Source organism: Stegastes partitus, unplaced genomic scaffold (genome assembly GCF_000690725.1).
Source record: "Stegastes partitus isolate 25-593 unplaced genomic scaffold, Stegastes_partitus-1.0.2 Scaffold1453, whole genome shotgun sequence".
NCBI classification, from domain to species: Eukaryota; Metazoa; Chordata; class Actinopteri; family Pomacentridae; genus Stegastes; species Stegastes partitus.
Genome location: NW_007579184.1, coordinates 152,872 through 174,601, shown reverse-complemented (window position 1 = coordinate 174,601; position 21,730 = coordinate 152,872). Strand labels below are relative to the sequence as shown.

The 21,730-nt window shown below is 40.9% G+C and overlaps 1 protein-coding gene across 1 annotated transcript in view; it reads right to left on the bottom strand.

The window, feature by feature from the left end:
- Positions 1-274: 274 nt before the first annotated feature.
- The window catches only part of tnxbb (tenascin XBb), a 53,354-nt gene continuing 31,898 nt past the window's right edge, over positions 275-21,730 (bottom strand). The window contains exons 6-19 of the mRNA XM_008299743.1: positions 20,652-20,805; positions 18,491-18,760; positions 14,710-17,733; positions 12,360-12,482; positions 11,411-11,554; positions 10,331-10,450; positions 9,335-9,484; positions 8,910-9,052; positions 8,444-8,576; positions 7,513-7,664; positions 5,348-5,444; positions 3,924-4,079; positions 3,669-3,832; positions 275-3,060 (exon numbers count right to left, since the gene is read on the bottom strand). Of these exons, the coding sequence (XP_008297965.1) occupies positions 2,962-3,060; positions 3,669-3,832; positions 3,924-4,079; positions 5,348-5,444; positions 7,513-7,664; positions 8,444-8,576; positions 8,910-9,052; positions 9,335-9,484; positions 10,331-10,450; positions 11,411-11,554; positions 12,360-12,482; positions 14,710-17,733; positions 18,491-18,760; positions 20,652-20,805 (4,929 nt within the window). The 3' untranslated portion in view covers positions 275-2,961. The remainder of the gene's footprint in view (positions 3,061-3,668; positions 3,833-3,923; positions 4,080-5,347; positions 5,445-7,512; positions 7,665-8,443; positions 8,577-8,909; positions 9,053-9,334; positions 9,485-10,330; positions 10,451-11,410; positions 11,555-12,359; positions 12,483-14,709; positions 17,734-18,490; positions 18,761-20,651; positions 20,806-21,730) is intronic.

Sequence of the window (21,730 nt, the reverse complement as noted above, 5' to 3'; positions counted from 1 at the left end):
CTGTCTGTGCTACAAAATCTCACCTTTTAGACACCTGCAGACAATATTCAGGGCTGACAAACAGAATGTATTCTTGGTTAAAAAACATTTAACTTGTAATTGTATTCACAGTTAATGGTGTGTTAAGATGACATGAGAATTAATCATTGGTAAAGACATTAAATAAACTACAATCATTTAAAATGAAACCACAAAAATAACCAAAGACTGAAAGATTTCAGTCCCAGGAAGAGTTTGTGTTTAAACTTTTAGTGCCACAAATGCAACTGTGCAGTTTTCAGTTTCAATCATTTTATTGTTGTATTCTTTCAGGGGGGCGACGTACATGAAGAGGACAATAAAACACAGAGATGTTTACAAAAAGACGACAAAGTGACACAAAGGACAAACACTGAGAGGACAGTCTGCAGTTCTGCTTCACTCGCCTGACGGCCGACGTGTCTCAGAGTGAACAGTGGGGGGCGCTGCCGAGCTTTAAAGCAGGCCCACGTTAAAGTGTGGCTGCTGTACAAAGACATGTCGAGCTTTTACAGGCCTGAAATCACAAGCAGGACCTACTGGTTTCATTTCAAGTGGATCTGATCAGAAATCGAAAGGAGGTATTTGGATAACTTGCTTACTTGCATCAAGTCTGAAATAGCTAAACAAAAACCGGTCATTCTGTCCTGTTTGAACAACGAAACAACCTTCATGTACAGGCACAAGTTGCCTCTTAGTTAAAATTTTAGTCCATCAGCTGGAATACATCAGCTTCAGGAGAAAAACAAGGCTGAAGCACACAGATGAGCTTTTCGTAGTGAAAACATGGCAGCGATCGAGCTACAGATCTGCCAAAACACTGTAGAACCACTCAACACTACATAATGGCAAGTTGTAATGTTGGAGTAATTCAGCCTTAGATGTTGGAACCTGAAACTAAATCTGAGGAATAATAATGACACGGAAAGCTTCACCCTGCAAGCTAACGGGATTGAGTTTCTTAGATTTGTTATGTATGAAACCACACAAGTCGGAATTTGTCATCGGTACACTGCAGTTTCAAGGACGAAATGCTCAACCATTTTGCAAATAGAAAACACCATATGGACAAGGTACAAGTTCTCTGGTGGTGTAGGTTGACTATATATGAATTTGTTTTATGTCTTTGTCCACTTTGACCTTGATGAAGACACTATTGTTCTGTTAAAAGGTTCTAATCGATCAGTGCGCTCCGGCATCTTTTTCTCCTGAAGTCCTCAAGCTGATCTGATTCAGCAGAGAATCACTTTTCAATCAGATAAAGACATCCTGCATTTTATCTGGTTAGAAATAGAAGGTAAGAGGATCCTGCAAATTAATTTGTGGTACAGTTTTTTACATTTAAACTTTAGTTCAGTATTCACTGCTGTATAATGGACTTAAAACAAACAGGGCAGCGTTACCACATGAGACACAAATCAAAAGTTTGACTGTTACACAAGAAGGACGACATGAGTTTGTAAAATCACTGAAACGAGAGTTTAAAATCTGTGTCGGATGTGTTGCATCATCCATCCTTCATCACCATCCATCCTAAACTGCAGCCAATTTGCTCGCTGCATTGTTTCAAATACAGATTTTGATTTAAAGTCGATTACTCAATAATCGAGTCAGGATTAATCACCCCAACTCGACTGGATCCAGATTTGATTAAGTCCAAACAGGCATGTGTGTCATTAATCCTCTGGACAAGCAGTTTCTTCACTGTGGGCCTTTTTTTTTACTGCAGTATAAAGTCCTGCACCTCTATGGAAACAGCACAACCATGACTAGAAGTAGAGAAAAATCAAAAATGTCTTCTGTGCAATATGAAACAGTTATAATGACATTAATCATTAAAAAGAGAATAAAAAAGGAATTCTTTGAGCGTTTATTTGACAAAAAAAAATTAAAAACCTGGAATTAACATGTACAACATTCTTCCAAGTGGCCACAGGTGACACCCGTACTGGAAAGAAATAATGAATCTACACACTACAGATATTTTATTGCTTGCATTTTTCAGTTTGTTTCCACACTTGTCTCCTCTCTGCTCTGCGTGAACACAGCCTGCAGTTCAGCTGAACTTTTGTCACACCACTGATTATCGTAGCCGAGTCACTCACGGCTTCATGGTTGCGCCGAGGAGCTCAGAAGTTTCAGTTTTTTACAGAATCTGTTTATTTTTGGCGCATTTTTTGAAGAGACATCTAGAAAAAAAGTGGTTTTAATGGAACATTGTGATTTTAAGCCTAGATTCAGATCATTTTCTGACAAAATGGCCCGTCACAGATGATTATTTCAAGGCCTGCTGGAAAGTTGAAAATCCAACAGTTCCCTTTGTTGTTAGTTTCTGGCTGATAAATGGTGGAATCTTGGCATTTCTATAAATGACAACATGCCTTTCAAATCCACTGGTGGTTTTTAAGGTTCAGCTGTTTGTTAATCGATCAAATAAACTCACAGATCATCATCCGGCCGCTAGTGTTTGTGATCTCTGTCTGTTCAGAACAAAAGTCTAGCTGTGCTCATACTCCCCTCAGATCAGGTCAATCCTTCACAAAAATGAATCTATATATCCTCTAGTTGGAGGTTTCAGATGTCCCAAATGAAAATCAAAGCATCTGTGCAGCCCAACACCAGTGGGGGTGAAATTAGTGTGAACTGAGTGTTTAAATATAGAGGAAGTGGGAGCTGCGTTGCTTTAAAATGCTGCTGCTTTATAATGTAAATAAAGAGCCTGTACAATCTACAGTAACATACTGATAACTGAGCTCTATACAAATGAAAAAATACGACTTCATCTCTTCTCAAGTGAGAGCGACGCTCCCTGTTTAAATGTGTGTGTGTGTGTGTGTGTGTGTGTGTTCAGTCTGCTCGGTGTGTGTGAGTGTTTGTGTGTTGACACACAGCTGCCCGTGTGTGTTTAGCAGTTCATCATCATCTTCATTATCTCGCTCACGTTCATCCTCTGGCTGGAGGCCTGAAGGCTGCCGGTCTCATCTTCATCTCAGTGAATGGGATGGAAACCTCTGTTCCTTTCCAGGCGGTCCAGATAATACCCTGAGACACACACATTAGCATAATTAAAACTGAGCATGATTGGTGCTTTTAGACGGATTATTAAAGATTAACAGGACCCCTGTTATGACAACTTGTTAAAATGTCACTTTATATTCATGACCCCTCTATTTCATGTCACTTGTTTGCATATTCTTGTCTCTATTTTTCGTTTTTATGTATTCTACAAAGCACTGATCCTAACAAGGCCACTTGTTTCCACTATTTCAGGTAGGGATGGCCCAATCAAGGTTTTACTCTTGATCAGATCTGAGCAAATATTTAGTATCTGCCCTTACCCAGTACCATTTTTTAAGATAACACATTTCAAGTGTTGTAGATTAGCTGTAGTACTTAGATGCACCACCAGGTGGAGCCTCTTACTGTTTGATACTGTAGCGACAAGAGGATTTGGGCAGTTCTATGGTGGCAAGCAGAGAGTATTGTGGGAGTTTAGCTTGTAAGGGAGCATCGTGACAAAGACTTCTATAAGCTTACTGATGTCAAGCCGGCAATCAAGCAAGTGAAAACCATCATTAAATTTCTTCATCCAAGTATTTTTTTTTTTGCTGTTTCTCTTCAACAGCTTCAGGTTTGTCAGATGAGGTTACCTGGTGTTTGACATCGATTCCATAGAGGCCGTTGAGATTTGCTTCGTGGCAGTTTTTGTACCACCAGCCTCCTCGATAAGACATCGCGCAGCGGGTGATGAAGGGCGCCGGGTCCCGGTCTTTGGTGGAGAAGATCCGGTTGTTGTGGTAAGTCAGGGAGTCACCTGAAACCATGACACAGAAGAGAGACGAAGAATAAGGTGCGTGAGTAAAGTTAGTTAGTATTTCAGCCAAGTTTTAAGAACTGAGGATCACCTGCAGTGCCGGTGTATCCGCCCACAGTCAGTTTGTAGTGCCTCTTGGCCACCTCGAATGTCGAATACTGAGCGAACACCGACTCGTCTCCGTCTCGAAGGTCGACACGCAGACTCATCTTGGTCATTGCTGTCAGGTTGTGGAGACTTTCGAGGCCTGAAAAAAACAAAATGAAATGCAATCAGTTGAGAATGAAGCACACAAGACTTTTCGTTCTGATACATGTTTAAGTGACAGAGTATGTATTTGTGTTTTAATAGACTTTTAAACCCCTCTTTTGAGCCAAAGTCAGCCAATGGGTTTGAACAACATGCTGTCCTTTAAGAAATCCCTAAAAGTACACAATGAATCAGCAAGAAAACAGAAGAATTGTCAGAATAACTTTCAGACAGTCCTTGAACTACTCATCCCCGATGTGCTGTTTCATCAGAAAGCTTAACCAGTTCTTAGCCTAAAGTTGTGATATTTCAACACAATCACTTAAAATTATGTCCCAAGCATCAATATTAGGTAGAGTCACCATGTTTCCATTACTGGTAACACATGTGTGCACTTGGAAAAATGTTGTACATCTTGAGTCCAGTTTTATCATTGTTGTGAAATAAATAATTAAGAAATTCAACATTTTGTTTTTCTTTTTTTTTATGATTAATGGCATTAATACTGTATTATACTGCACAGAAGGCATGTTCGTGTTCTCTCCACTTCTAGCCATAGTTGTGATGTTTCCATAAAGGCACAGGACTTTATATTGCAATGAAAAATAAGCCCACTGTGAGGGAAAGCTGCCCAGAGACTGTTAGGAGAAGTTTAAAGACATATTGGTTCACATTTTTTAATACCAATGTTTGTTGAGGGCAATGTCATTTCTCAAAAAAATTTGAAGCGAACTTTTTGAATGTCACAAAATATCTAAAAAAAGAAAATGACACTCTGAGCAATTGCTTTGGAGCGAATTAACTAGACTGCATAGTGACATCAGAAGGTGGCGCTATAGGCTACGTTACACATGGCTTTAATAAACAGAGTAGAAGAAGCTGGAAACAATATTTGCTACTCGTTAAAAAATCTTGCAGAAGAAACAAAACTCTGTTCATCTATGAAAAAAATTGGAGTCTTTAGGAATTGTTTTCGAATGGGAAAGAAAGAAATACTTTTCATGTCAGGTGGCATCGGCCATGTTTCATGATGTCTGAAGACTGAGACGTCAAAATATTCAGAGACAGCTGATCCGTCATGTGAGTTAAATGTTCAGCGTGTCAGAACTTATGTAGAAAAGCTGTTTCCATGTCCGATGATGCTCATTCACTCTTAAAAAAAAAAGTAGGCATAATTGAGGATTTTTTTTTCTCTTATTTCGCTAATGTGATGCTTCAAAATACATCTTGGAAGCTGATGAATAAATGTCCTAGCGTCTCTCTCACCGAGCCAGAACTCTCCACTCAGATCTCCGAACCCTTTGGTGTACTCCTTCCATCCTCTGAAGAAATCCACCGAGCCATCCTTCCTTCTCTGGAAGACCTGAAGACGGTAAATAAACGGGAAAAACCTCAGTGTGACCCGAGACTGAGGGACTGATCTACAGCTGATAGTCAAGATATGCTGCAGCATGACAACAACAAAGACTGGGAAGTAAACAACGTTGGGTTAAAAATGGTCTGAATATAACACGACCCCGATTGTAAGATTACCCCATTTGTTTTTGAGGACAGGAAACACTTTGACTCTCATCGCGTTGGGAAATTTTCCCCACGATCTCGTTAACCCGAGGAGAATTTTCTCTGGTAGGACTGAAACATGAAGCACAGCAACACAGGAATCCCATGGTGTCAGTCCCAGACACCCTCTTTCTCTCAAGTCAGTTTTTTGAAGCTGGAACTGTTTTCTTTTTTTTCAGCTCATCATCTGCTGTAAGTCTTGGCTTATGGACACATATTCATATTGTTTCATATTGGCAGGCCTCAGGACACTCTATGAACTCTTTTTCATTAGTGACCATTGTGCAAACAGGGTGAACACAATACCATGATACAATGAGGAGCCCACACAGCCTACCGACACTCAAGAAAACAGCAAAGCAAACCACCAAATGTTAGCAAAATACACAGTAGTATGTATTTTGAATGATGATATATCAGGTGGCATAGGGTCAAATTATAATGTAAAGTGACTTCTTGGCTAAACTGCAGGCTGTGTTTACCCAAAACAGAGAGGAGACTAGTATGGAAACAATTTTGAAATGTACATAGTAAAATATCCAAGGACCAACAGATGTTACTAATACTGCAAAAAAAAAAAAAAAGAAAAAAAAGGCCCCCCTATACACTGTATATCAGCTCTAGGACAGTGGTTCCATCCAAATGTATTGTAAATTTAACTAAATGATCAGGAAATTGTCTAAATAAACAGCAATCAACAATTTAGTTACATCTCCATCCATGTGGTTTATCAAGAAAAGTGGCGGTCGGTGCTAAATCTCCAGTCACTCACGAGAAGAGAATGAAACAACATAATTAGAAGAGCACCAGTCAAACCTCAAACGAAGGAAAACAAACCATGAATGTTTTGAACGGAAGTTGGGTTCACATGTTTAAATGTGACCAAGGCGAAGCAGATGGTTGTGGATTTAAGGTGGATTGAGCTGGGAGAAGAACCGGAGGTGGCGTTGGACTACAGATGTCTGTATGTTCACCTCGACAACAGACTGACCTGGAAATGTAACTTCAAACTTCAAAAATAATGTTTAGTTCATTTTTTAAAGTTATGACAGCTTCTAATAAAACTATGTTTAATCAATAAACTAAACTGAGTCAGGTGAATTTGTTTTTTTTTTTTTGTTCAATCAAAGGTGTTTTTAGTTACCAGTCTGAAATTGTCGAGGTACGCTAAGATAGAGGCAGGGACTCAAAATCTTACACCCAAAGTGAATAAAAAGTTGAGCCAGTTTAATTAAATGAGCTCAAATTTTAGTTTTAAACCAATTAATACAGAAAATTGAGTTTAATTTACACACAATATTAAGTTGATGCAATTACCAACATTAATATGTTGACCCAACCATCACGATACGTCATTCTACCTACAAGGTTTGTCTAAACCAGTAAATTAGATTTTTTCTGTTTCTTTTTTTTAATCATTGCAACATTGCACATTTATTTACGTAAGTGGTAGGAACAGGTCCATGGGATTGCCTTTTACAGTGCACCGAGGCCGTCAACAGGAAGAGAAACAGCAGACTCTAGTTTCTGGGAAGCTTACGTCTTTGAATGTGTGCAGCAAACTAGTCAGTTTTATATGCAGCTGGTGACTCTGAGAAACTCAAGTGTAGCTTTGTGTTCTGGAGCCACTGGAGCTTGTTTTGGAGACAAGGATGGTGCAGCAGCAGCTGCTCAACATAATGGCCAAAACTACAGACGTCCAACACAAGCTACTGCTCAGACAACAGAGTCTTCAGTTGGAGGCTCCGTCAGTTACAGGAGGTCATCCCTGGCCATCATATGAGACCACCCCCACTGCAAATGTTTTCTGAGGAACTGAATCCGTTTTAGTGTGTAAAAGTGAAACGTGACAGTCTGTGATGTGTTCGTACCGTCCAGCCGCCGCCGTCTGACTCCATGTCGCAGTAAACCATTATCGGCGTCCCGGTTTTGCCCTGAGGGAATATCTCCACCTCGCCTGACATCCAGATGCCGTTCAGCAGCTCCTGAGAGCAGTCGGTGGGGAAGGGGAACCTCAGGGTGCCTGAGGAGGAAGAGGAGGGAGGAGGAAGGAGGAAGGTAAGAGGAGCTCTCTCCATCGGTTAACCCTCTGAACCCCAAAAGCTACCTTCTGTTTGAAAATTGTGTTGTCTTTTGAGAATAGCAAATATTATACTATTTATCTGAGCCAGAAACTGTCAAAACAGATATGATATTTGGAGACTGACGAGCCATTTGGTCAGGAACAGGAGCCGAAACTAAGCTTAAAATTGTGATATTTCATTAAGATCACTTTATGTTATATGTTTATTTAAAAAATACTGCCAAAATTACAGTTTGCTCTCAAAAAAAAGGCTACAACTATGAAGTCATCAGTGACTCAGCTGTGACCAACAGTCAGGTGATGAAAATTCTAAGAGTTTTCGGCTGAACTGCAGACTGTTTGCACAGAGCAAGGAGACAATATGGCCAAAAAATTTAAAATTAGTAAAATATCTAATAATATGGAGAGCTACTATTTTTTTCCAGTGTTGGTAGCAACTATGTACACTTAGAAAAATGTTGTACATGTTGTTTTAGGTTTTCTCCATCATTGTAACACGACTAATAAAAGAAATGGAACTTTTGTTGTTTCATTTTTAATGATTTTATAGGATTATAATTGTGCCATACTGCACAGAAGACATTTTTGAGTTCTTTCTATTTCTAGCCATGGTTGCCCTGTTTCCATAGAGGTGCAGGACTTTATACTGCAGTGAAAAATGAGCCAACAGTGAGTAAAACATGAGACAGGAAGCAGAAAACATTTGGAAACTGAAGTACCGGTGGTGAAGTCAGTAGAGATGGCGGATGTGTATCTTCCTCCTCTGTCTGCCTGTAGCTGCACAATGTACTTGGATCCAGGATGGAGTCTGCTCAGGTTGTACTGCGTTACTGTGGCATCCACAATTACTTCCTGTCAGGAGAAAAACGGGAGATCAAGAGTCAACTTCAACAGCAAAATGACATAAAAAGACCAGAAAGAGATGCAAGTTAACCAAGTCAAGAGCATCACAAGAGGGGCAGGCAGAGGCAAAGTGAGAAAAGTCAGAGCAAAGGTCAGCACCCAGGAATTAGATAAAGGAAAAACCAGGAGTCAAACAACTCAGTGCAGTCAGAGTGGCCCATTCACTTCATCTACAGATAACAAGCGGACTTTCTTGTCCAGCAGCCAATCAACTGGTCGAAGAGTCGGTATGATTCCAGTCAAAATATTGTCTTTGGTTTCATAATGAGTCACTTTCCTCACCTTCATTTCTTGACCTTCAGTCTTATAGGTCAGTCTGTATCTATCAACGGGTCTTGACGGGGGATTCCAGGACAACATGGCGGTACGAGGCGTCACATTGTTGGCCTGGAGGTCTCGCGGCCCTTCGCCATCCCTCCCGGAGCCTGGAGAGGAAGAGCAGAGTCCCGGAGGAGTTGACTGGTTGACGTTCAAATGTTGTCACTGCACTGTTTAGTTTTACGTTTCTTTAGTCGAGCGCCAAACCGATGTCGCGAGTGAAACCCAAACAGTGACTTAAACGTGTCTGTTTAACATAGAAACACTCAGAGGGGAAATGAAGAAAACATTTGCAGAAGAGATCTGTGGAAGCTCTACGAAGATGAAAGTCAGTGTCCGTCCAGTGTGTGTGTGTGTGTGTGTGTGTGTGTGTGTGTGTGTGCGTTGACCTCCGGTGGTGGTGAAGCTGGTGGTGGCTGCTGAGCTCTGCAGGCTGCCCAGCTGGCTGGTGATGGTGACGGTGTAGGTGGTGGATCCCTGCAGACCGCTGAGCTGCTGCTCGGCTGCGTTTCCAGACACCGTGACCCTCAACTCTGAATCTACGCAAACAAAAACAACAAATATTCTCAGAACCATGAAAGCATTTAGGTTTGGTGCTGTAGACAGAATCGATGCAAATTAATCCCGATCACTGTTCGGTTACATACACCGAGTAAAATATAATTGCACAAAAAAAAGGTAGCAAGAATGCCAGAAAACAACATTAAAAAACAATGGAATCCTGTAACCTCGGTAAATGGTAAAAATAACAGCAAATACCTATAGAAGAATGATAAGTTTAGCTTATTTAAATACAGTAAATCTGTGAAATTTTTCAGTCACACATTGTAAAAGAACAAATTCAAATCTATCAAAGGACAGATTTCTTGATGTCGACATCATTTACAGTTTAGATTTGTTTCTTAGGTTAGTGAGTAAATTAATGCTTTTTCTGATTTTGTGAGATATGATCTGTAAATTAATCAATCAGAAAACATTTTAAAATCACAGTTAATATTTTTTTTGCTGATTTAAATTACAATAAATCATTTTAGAGTCAAATGTTGTCAAAGAATGAATTAGCATTTATAAATGTCTGAATGTGGATATTATTTAGAGTTTTGACATGTTTTCTATACTTAACAATTAAATTAATACTTTTTAAAAAGTGATTTTACAAGGTATTAGCTGTAATTTAACAAAACTGAGTAAATCCTGACATAACAGTAAATCATCCAAAAGATCACAACTGTTAAAAAGATTCTTTTACTGCATTTAAAAATAATAGCTGGACGTCAGACAGCCTGTAGAGTCAAGCTGCAGCTCCTACATGAAGAGTTAAGAGGAGACACGACATTGTAGATGCACAGGCTGGGTTTGCAGTAACAGATGAAAATCAAACTTACCTGTTCCCGCGCCGTACACAATGGCGTACTTATCAACGGCAGCCAACGCCGGACGCCACAACAACAAAGCCGTGCTGTCGGTGACGTTTACGGCCCGAATGTCAGTGGGCGGGTCAGGAACTGAGAGACAAACACATTTAAACAGAGAAAAACATCTGAATAAAACTGCTGAACAACACTAATGATGTGCAAAAGATCCAAAAAATGTCCATAAAGCACTGTCGGGGAGAATTCAGAACACAGGGGTTTGTGTTTGTGATGGAAGTCATCTGAAGTGTCTTTTGAAACAGCACAGAGCTCTGAAACAAATCCAGGCCGAGTCTCCTTAGAGGAAACCTAACAATGCACAGATCCTTTCCAGAACCAGCACCTGCTGCAGACATTACCAAACATGTGATTTGTGTTTTTTTTTTTTTTATGCAGTAAGAAACAAAAAGCCATACAAGATTATTCATGGTTGTTCATATACAAAAGGAAAACAGGAAAGAAACTGGGTGTGGATCAACCCTCTGACCCCCAAATGACACTGACTGGTTTGAAAGACATGTTGCTTTCAGAAAATCGCAATTTATCAGCGCCAGGAACTGTAAAAACAGAAGGAATCACTGGACTCGTGTGACGCCCATCAGGACACTTGAGCAAATTTAAGCTTAAGATTGTCACATTTCATCAAAATCATGTCTCAATTAAAAATATGCCAAAAATAAACTTTTCACTCGAACCAGATTTCACCGAAAACTAAAAAATTAAAAATCTAACGTTGTTGCAGTAGTGACAAATAATGAAAGTAAGTAAAGAAATGTAACTTTTGTTTCGCATTTTTATGATCTGTGGCATTATAACTGTGTCATACTGCACAGAAGACATTTTTGAGTTACCTCTACTTCTTGTCACGGTTGTGCTGTTTCCATAGAGATGCAGGACTTTATATTGCAGTGAAAAATAAGCCCACAGTGATAAAAATATAATGCAATGATGCCTTAGCCACTTTGTTAAGGAACTAGACCTGCACTGCACTTAGGACCAGCTAAGTTAAACTCAATAAAAGCATGAAAAGGGAAAGAAACCTGCAGAACTCACGTGTCATGACAAAGTCTTTGATCGGATCGCTCTCGTCTAGGCCGAGGGTGGAGATGACTGTGACCTCGTAGGAAGAACCAGGTAAGAGCTGTGACAGACCGAGGTTGGAGTCCTCAGAGTCCACGGTCACTGAGACCGGCTCACCTACAGGCACGACGCTGAGGGTTAGCATTCAATCATGTTCTGTGTCTGACTGATGGGGGGTTTGATCTTACATTAGATTAGAAAACTGAAAATTGACATCCTCCGTGAGTTGGCGGTGGAGTTTGGCTGAATGTCCGCACACTTGTTTTTCAGTTTAGATCAGAAATATTTGGACAGCTGCATATTTTTGTTCTCCTGTCTCAGTTTGAAATCAAGAAATGGATACCAATTTGAAATGTCAAATTGCAGCTTTAGTTTGTGTAACATCCATATAAAAACAATGTGTGAGAAACAAAACTCTTTGATCGCTTAGAGCCCGGGGGTAGCTGAAAGGGTTCAAAAGTGACTGTACATGTTTCTTGGGCTGTTGAATGTTTTTTTAACGTTGTTTCAAGAACAAAAGTGTTCAATCGTGGCTAAAATCTGACTGGGAGTTGACAGTAAGATTTAGGCAAAGTCAGTATGAGAAGGTATGACGTTAACTGTAGGAACTACTTTTGTAGATATTTGTCCTGTTTTTGTGTGTCCTCCAACCACTAAGTGGAATTTTTGTATTTTGGATAACTGAAAGTCAGTACTTAAAGGTTTAGTATGTAAAATTTAGGGGATCAACTGGCAGTAATTGAATTTGCCGTACATAGCTGTCTTTATTAGTATATAATCACCTGAAAATAAGATTTCTTGTGCTTCTTAGCTAAGGATGCAGCTAAGACACTACGGCGGTCTTTTTTTTCCTAATTTATGGTCATCTCTGGAGTGCAAACAGGTATTTCATACGCAAAAAACTAAAATAAAATATTCTCACCGTCATCTGTGTGGGTGTATGTGACTTTAAAACCATTGACGGGACTCTTTGGTTTGGTCCACGATACCGTCAGAGAGTTTTCTGTCACCTTACTGAAGATGATGTTGGACGGAGGCTCCGGGCCTGAGGGTTGAAATAATACGAGAGAGGTGAATGAAAGCAAAGAAGGACGGAAGGAAAGTGAATTAGAGGTGAAGGTAAAAGAAAAGGGGAAACTCAGAAAACAGAAATAAAAGGAGAACAAAGGAAATTAAAATTTCATGAAGAGAAAAGAATAACTGGGCTTCATGAAAAACACAAAAACAGCCACTGAAGGAGTGAAAACAGTGTTTACATTATTATTTATTCATCCACACATTTGCTATTAGTGCCCCAATGCGTTTATGTATATATGTACAGTGCAAACATATATACAGTATACAAATCATATACAGACATATAGTGTCACAACGATGGATCCTGGGCAGCAGCAAAGGAGAGAATGACGACATTTTAACACAGTAGTTAGCTGCTCGATCAAACCTGAAAATGAAAGCAAGGCAGGAATAAAAGACATCGAAACAAAGGTAGAAAAGGAGACAAATTTACGAGATTATTAAGGGTGAATGAACACAAATACATTCAGATATTAATTTGACAAAATCATAAGAGCTGGAAGTAAAGATTCACATTTAAAGAGTCAGTAGCTGGAATGGTTTTCCTTCTAAAAACAAATGCATTGAACTATTAAAAATTAGGCTGGGCAATAGTGACTAAATTGAACAGTTTTTAACATTTTGTACAACATTTTCCAAGAATTAGACTCCTTTTATGTAAAGTCAAACACAGAGTGTACCACACTGTCAACTTGTACAGTACTGACACACACTGTTTTTCACACCCAGAAAATATATCCAAATTTGGCAATTGATGTATTTCTCTTGAAATAAGAGTTAAATTTTGCATTGAATATAAAAGGTGAAGACAGACCAAACGTACCCTGGTTTGGGTGAGAGATGAAGGGGTGTCAGTGAAGCTGGCTGTTAGCTTACCCTGAATGAGAGAAGACCAGAGCAGTTGAGAATGAATGAGTGGTGTTATTTTGTTACTGTTGTGTTTGATGTCAACTCAGTTGACCGTAAATATGACAGGACAGACTGGAAAACTGGCTGTATAAGCTATGGTGGACCAATATAATGTGTGAAGTTGCTCAAGGCTCTATCCTTGGTCCACTTCTGTTGACATTTACATGCCTTTATTTTGCCAAATTATACTAAACAACATCTTCAATATGCAGATGACACTCAAATTTACCTTACTCTATCACCAAGTACAGTATCTGGCATTCTTTCTGTAAGGGTATTTAACAAAGCAACTATTGAATGTGCCGAAATCTTCTGCAAACTGAGAGAACTGCGAAAAGGTGGAACTCAGTGCATCTTGATTTTCTGTCTCTGGAAAACAGTAAACATGTTGTTGTAGTCTTAAATAAATTACAAAATCTGTGTTCTGCCATTTTAAAAACAGTAGGAATCACAGGATTCAACCTGGAAGCTGCCTCCTCCTCTTACATCTGAAACCAGAAACTTTACTTGACTTGCTTCTGCCTCTTGTTTTTATTTCCAGCAGTGTAGATGGAGGACTGCTGAGAATTTTCATAGAGTCTTCACACTATGTTTTGTTGTCTGCCAATATGCTAAAGGTGACTAATGTTAATGTAAACACACAACTAAAAGCCATGACAGCTTAAAAATTGTACTTAGTGCATGATTTAACCACAACTAACTGCGTCAAAGCACATCTGAGGTTTGACATCAAAAAACTGTCTATGTGGTGGCGAGGGTGTTCATTATTGCAATGTAATGCATGAATATGAGAATGGAAGCTGAAGAATGAGTGCACAAATACAGCATTAACATAAAACACAAATTCTTAATCAACATATACTGATAACAAACGACAAAAACAAGTTACACATCACTGAAACAACATTTAAATGAGAAACACGTGACATGATGACAAATCTGAAACTGTAAATCACAAGCTTACAGTTTTCAAGAGCATCACAGCTCTTGAGGTCTTCAGATTAAAATGGAGGAAGCATTTAGTGGGTAAATATGTCCAGTCACACTCAAGACGAGTGATGATTAGTTAACAATTGAAGATGTGTTTTAATCAGTTCGACATGAAGTGCAGTAAAGGTAAAGGGCATAAACAGTGTTTTTATTCTGAATAGATTGAGACTGACGAAGGTACAAGATCGAGAGGAAAAAGAGCGAGTTTTCTGATTAACACTTGACAACATTGACAGTAATGTTGCAGCATTGTACAGTAGTGATTCATGTTGTTCTACTGTCACAATGGCTTGTACCTGTGCTGATGACAAGCTTGTGCAGTCTGGACAGAAGACCAGGACCCTTTCCGAGCAAGGTCAAGGTGTAATCGGTCTGTGGTGGCAGATCCTCAAACTGGAAGGAACGAGCTGAACCAGGAAGCACTTTCTTGACGATTTTGTCACTTTCTGTTGGTTTGGTTGTTGTACTGCTTTGGATCTTTGGAACCTGAGAGACAAAACCTTCAGGGATTCTGTTAATGTTGTCAGTACCTCCATTTTCTGATTCGGGTTCCTTGTTAGGTTGGTGCTTCCCTTTTTCCACTTCAGTGCCACCATCTTGATCAGAGTCTTCTTCTGCCTCTTCCTTCCTTTTCTTCTGCTTTGGGCCTTTATCTTTTTCTGTCCTAGTCACAACAAAGTTTTTGTACTTCCCTTCTGGTGAGTCCCATACTAGTGTAAATCCGTCAGAGGTCCGGTTCGTCACATCCACAAAGTCCAGAGGTTCTCTCATGACTCCAGAAGAAGAAATATCTGATGCAGCACTTTCTGTCTGTTCAGTGTTACTTGTTTTTGGATCGTCTTCCTTTTGGCTGCCACTGATGTATTGCCTCACCTGGGTTTTACGCAGTCCTGTAACAGTTCTTGTTGGCGGTTGTCTCTTTGGAAGTGTGACTGGTGCCGGGGCTCTTGAATGTGAGGAAGTTTGTTTGAGGGTTGGTCTACCTCGAATTGTCGTTCTAATATTTTCACCAGCATCAACACTCTCTTCATTATTGTCAGAATGTGCAGTGCCAGTTTCTTCTGTTTGGACAAGAGCATTGTCTCTGCTTCTTAACTCATTAGTCTGTGGTCTGACAGTAGTATCTATCTGGCCATTTGGAGTTACTTCAGCAGCTTCTCGTCCTCCTGGTTGTCTAATTTGGCCTCCTTGGTTAAGCCTATGGACATCCTGCTCTCCTGATTGGTTTTCATGGGTACCATCCTCTCCCAGTTGGCTATTTTGATTTACAACAGTAATGATGCTGCCTGTATTTAGCTTTCTGGTTGGCAAAGGTTTGCGTACAAGACCTCTTTGTGGATGCTGAGGCGGTCTCAGGTTTGTGCGTGTTCTGTTTTGGAAAGATCCACCGTGTGGTTGTGTCCGACGGAACAAACCAACTTTAGGGCGATGTGAGGAAGGCACTCCACTAACTCTGAGAGTTTGATCAGACTCTGTGGACAAATTTGTTGTGGAGATTCTTGCCCCAGTTTCACCTTCATTACTATCTCTTACTGGCCCTGTATCAGATGGATAAGAGCCTTCGGAAAGAAGAGATGAAGCGGCAGATAATGGAGTGGTAAGCTCCTGCTCTGTCTGTGTCTCTGTGTCAGGATTTAAAGGTTGAGAGGGGCGACTCAAGGGCCTCAAATTTAGGCGAGTTCGGTTCTGAAGAAGCCCCACATTTAGAATGGGCCGACGCAGGTGTCCCCCCTTAGGAGGAGGTCGGCGAACTGGAATTCGGCCTCTTTCTGTCAGCATCTTTTTTTGGTTTTGTTCAATTACAGAGGATGCAGGTGTCGTATCATCTTTATCTCCACTTGTGTCCTTCACTGGTGGATTTATCTCATCTGAGGGTGATTCATCAGAACTAGATGAAGACGGTGAAGATGATAATTCACTGGTCTCTGTCTCCCTTTTAGGGACAGGGACAAAACGAGGAGGGGAGCGGTGAGGAATTCTCAAATTTAGATTGGTTTTATTCTGAAATTGCCCAGTGTTTTGATGTGGACGACGTATGTATCCACGTTTTAGAGGGGTGTGGTGGAGAAGAGGTACCCGATCCTTTCCTGATGGTGGTAGTCTTCTGTCTTCAGGTGATACAGAGTCAGTGGTACTTTTACTGTTATCAACATCTAGCTCATTGCTCCCAAGGGGGTCGATTTTATCTGAGCTGGAAGATGATGGTGGTGGCGGCGGCAGTGATGATGCAATTAAATATGTACGTGAGGCTGATGGTGCTTCTGTTGATGCAGAAGAAACCAGTGACGTTAAAGATGATGATGATGAATTTGTAGGTGATGATGATTCTGAGGTTGATAAGGATGATGAGGAGGAGAGTGATGGCAGTGGTTTTAATCCCCTTAAAATCTGCGTCCTCACCGTTTCCTCATCAACTGAAACATCTGATGGTTTGGACAGGTGAACAGAAAACGTTGTGATATTCAAACCCTTGAAAGTGTCTGTCAGGAGTGTATGTAAGGGATCTGGTGAATAGTCGAGGTCTGTCTCTCCAGGAGCGGGTATATCACTTGAAATGGGGGAACCTGGATTTGAGTTTAATGTGTTTCTTGCCAGCCCTTTCCCGTCCCCTCTACATCCACTGCCTCTGTCCTTTAGGGGCAATCTGATGTGTGTCACTTTGATTTTGTTCATACATTTCTTTTCTTGGCTCTGAATGGTCCCAGTCAGCCCTGGGGACGCTGTATCAGCATCGCTTCCATGGCTTGCCATGCCAACATCTGGTTGCTCTTTGGAGCCAACAGCAGGAGTTGGTTCCTCTGAGCTGTTTGTTTCTGAATCAGTCCCAGGCGTCATAGTTGGATTTTTATCATCATGCCCCTCAGAGCTTGATTCTTTTACATTCACGGAGTCTTCAGTGGTGGAGACACCTGGTCCAGGTTTTTTGCGTACTGTCAGCTCCTTCTTCGTCACTGCTGGGGCTTTTTTCAAAGGGCCAGGGAAGATCCTCCTCCCTCCAGGCACAACTCTGGTTGCATTGAAACGCAAAGGGCCTGGGACCTTTAGCTTCCTGGGCAAGGTGGGTCTTCCCTCTAATTTGGTTCTCGTGCCATTTATTGCCATCATTTTGTGGACTAGAGGTTTAGTTCTGGCAACCACAGATATGGAAGAGTCAGGGACACCGAAATCTCGGACTTTTGCTGAACCAGAGGACTCCGTCCTCCTCTCTTGGTCAAATACTTGCCCCTCAGGTGAAGGGTTCAGCCCTTGATTGATGCCACCAACATCTTGTATGCTCTGCATGGTCAAAGCAGCTGTAGTAACCCTTGGTTCCCACTGTCCTAAAGATATGAAGGGAGTGAGCATTTGGATTAAATGTTAAAGTCACCATAATCTGCTGTTGTTGCTAATCCAGAAGAGGTCATATCTAACAAAGGAAGAAAAACAGTTTTAATATTTAATATACTTTAAAGGAAACCTGATTTATAATTTAGTTTGTCAGTTATTATGAAAAAGCAAACAAACAGCTCTGGCCAGCAGCATCAATGTCGAACCTGTAAGGAGAAAATTGAAACATTATTAATGTTTTGCTTGGATGAACTTGGTGTTGAGAAGGAAATATCAGGACCGAGCTCAGCAGCAGATGAAGGAATGTGTCCTTCTGGGGGGTTGGGGTAGCACATGGCTTCATTAACTTTCACAGTGAACTTTCTCCACACGGTAATGCATTTTATATGATGTGTTGCAGTGAATAATGAGGTGTCTGGACACATAAAGGTTTACTTAGCAGGACCAGTGCGGTTCTCACCTGACTACAGCCTGGACAAGAAGCATTTGACATGCTCTCACTTTGCAATAAAAAAAATCTAAGCATGATATCATGATAATCTCTTTCTCTTTGTCCCATTTTAACTTTTTTCCTTCACAGCTTTGCCAAAACTGTTCTATGAAACCATCCGTCTCCAAATTTGTTGAGTTCATACATTTTCAGACGAGCTGCGGGATAACTTCTAACTAAAAACTATGTTGCCGTAGACTTATCGGGCCTTTAATTGAGTGAGACTGAGTGAGACAGAGCTTGTCTTTGGTCCTACTCACCAGGAACTGCCTGGGTGGTTACTGGTTCACTCCGGCTCGAGCCTTTCTCTGCCACAAGTATGACGTCATACAAACGTCCCGCCTCCAGCTTCTGAATATGGGCAGAGTTTTGACCAGCGGAGATGGTCATCTCTTGACTCCTCCCTGCTCCATCGTTGGGTGTGATGGTCAACAGATACTTATCAATCTCACCCTGCGACTGCTCCCATTGGACCACTGCAGACGTGGAAGTCGTTTTGACAACTTGGAGGTTGGTTGGACCGGAGATGACTAGAGATGAAGAAGGCAAGAGACAGCATTTACAGTCTTTACTGTTTCTAATCTACCACGTAGCTTCAGGAGTGACTTATTCAGTTTACCCTGCAAATTTGGCTTAACAAATTTCCTCTCACTCTTTACTTTCCTATAAACTCACAGCTACGTTCCTGCAGCCTCCGCCTTCCTCTTCACCATCGGCTGCTGAGCAGCTTCCCTGCAGCTGCCACAGATTACATCTTTCACAGGAAGGGCAGCAGGAGAGAAATGTTTAAACTCTCACTGCCAGTTTGGCAATTTGAGCTGCTTAAATGTGCCAGTACGTTGGTCAGAAGCTCCTTTTTCTAAGCAGCACTCTCCAGATTCCACATTTACACAGCAGAAGAACAACAACTGCATTTTCAGTCAGATTTCACTATCTGTTATGGCTGATGTCTTTTTCAGTGCATCAATTGATGCCAAAATGTTTCGTTATTTAAAGAATGATTTCAGAAATGCAGGACAGCCTCTTAACCCTCTGAACCCCAAAACCTGTCAACAGGTTAGAAAGACATGTTATCTTTAAAATTAAATCACCAAACTTATATAATTTATCATAAACTACTTATCTGTGACATGCCATTCTGTTGGTACAATTAACCAAATCCAAGCTTACAAATGTGATATTTCATCAAAATCATATTACTCTCAAAAAATAAATTTCACAAATAAAGCATTTGCTCCAAACAGATTCTGCAAAAAAACAAACAATTCTACATGTTCATATCATGTTTTTTCATCCATCCATCCATCCATCCATCCATTATCCATACACCTTAATCCTCACTAGGGTCGTGGGGGGCTGGAGTCTATCCCAGCTGACTTAGGGTGAAGGCAGGGGACACCCTGGACAGGTCGCCAGTCCATCGCAGGGCTACACTTAGAGACAGACAACCAAGCACACCCACATTCACACCCACAGACAATTTAGAATCACCAATTAACCTCAACATGTTTTTGAACTTTGTGCCAGAGAACCCAGAGAGAACCCACGCTGCATGGGGAGAACAAGCTAACTCCACGCAGAAAGATCCTGGGTGTCCTCACCGGGATGCGAACTGTGGCCATTCTAGCTGCGAGGCAACGGTCCTAACCACCAAGCCACCTTGCAGCTAGTAGTAGTTTTCTTTACTTCTAGTCATGGTTGTACTGTTTCTGTACATGAGCTGGACTGTATATTGTAGTGAAAATGAGCCCACAATAAGTAAAAATGTGAGAGGAACAAAACCGCCTAGATACTGCTTGGAGTTTGAAGGGTTAAACAGCTATTTAGAGCATCACAAAGCATCCAGGGCTGCAAGGTGACTCGGTGGTTAGTACCGTTGCCTCGCAGCTAGAAGGTCGCCGGTTCTCATCCCAATGAGAACATCGGGATCTTTCTGCGTGGAGTTTGCATGTTCTCCCTGTGCAGCGTGGAGTTCTTCCTCCCACACAGTCCAAAAACATGTTGAGGTTAATTGGTGATTCTAAATTGTCCGTAGGTGTGAATGTGAGTGTGCTTGGTTGTCTGTCTCTAAGTGTAGCCCTGTGATAGACTGGTGACCTGTCCAGGGTGTCCCCTGCCTTCACCCTGAGTGAAGTCCAGCCCCCCATGACCCTCGTGAGGATTAAGCGGTGTATAGATGATGGATGGACATCGATAGAAAATGGACAAAGCATCCAGCAACATACCTCCCCTGAGGTTAATCCACGAGGTTAATGACAAACACTGATCACAAGATAGAAAACAAAGTGCTTAAAATTCTATTTCAGTCTCATCCTTATGATTTGGCCTAAGTCTCCCGAACATTTCCAGCTGGAGAAGAAGAGATATTCAGAGGTGTTTGTTGTCTTCAATAATAAAAAAAAATAAAGGATCAAATCTCACGGGTCATGAACTCGGTGGAGATTTCGGATCCCCTCCTGCCGTCAACCTCCCCGACGATGCTGACACTGTACTCCTGGCCGGCTGCCAGGCCTGTCTGGGTGAAGGTGGTCAGGCTGCCCTCCACCTGCACAGTTATCTGCTGGTCGCTCTCCTTCTGTTGGATCGAGACAGAAGACGAAGTACAGTCAGTAAAATACTGCAGAGACACCTGCATCATGGACGAGGTGTGCTACAAGCATATTTACTGTACATGGAGCATCTGCTAAAGACAGACTTGTGGTGGTACAATGCAGTCAAGGTCTGTGACATGTGATTTTATTTTTTAGGTGTCTTGTGATTCCCATCACTTAGAAGTGTTGCATATCTCATGCACATCCAGAGAAATTAATGCTATATCTCTAGATGCAGTTCAGAACGTTACATCCAGTAACTGCTATTTGTCATTGCTTTGGTGCACTCAGCATTAACGTCACGGTCGAAGCTTTTGGATCCTATATTGCAACAGAAACAGAAAGACAAAGTACTGATGAACAGGCCACTCCTCAAGCCTTATGGTATAAAGTTTTCAAGACAAACTTAAAATGCTAGTGCAGCTGAGAAACATCAACGTCAACAATACTGTGACCTCTTTGGGTGCCGACTTGAAATATCACAAGGGTAATTTTTAAATTTGTCCAGGAATCATTGAAACATATTCTGCTTCCAAGTACAAACAGAAATATTCACATTTAAGTTGCTGCAATCAGAGAATTTTGACTTTTTTGCTTCAAAAATATTTAAAACAATAAACAATACCAATAGCTAACAGCTAATCAATTAATCGTTGCAACACAACAGCCATTACTAGAAGCTGACAACGAACAAGTATTTCCAAAATGACACTTCACAAAATACTTCCAATTTCACATCATCTTTAATTTGTCATCTTTGGAGGAAAATAGAGCCATTTTTAGCACCTCAATGTGCTTTTATGCACAGCCCTGAACAGTCCAATGAGTTTTCTCTGTAAAATTTACATTGTGTCTGTCTAGACACCAGCTGCTTTAACTCATTACATTTGTAAATATACGTTTGATTTA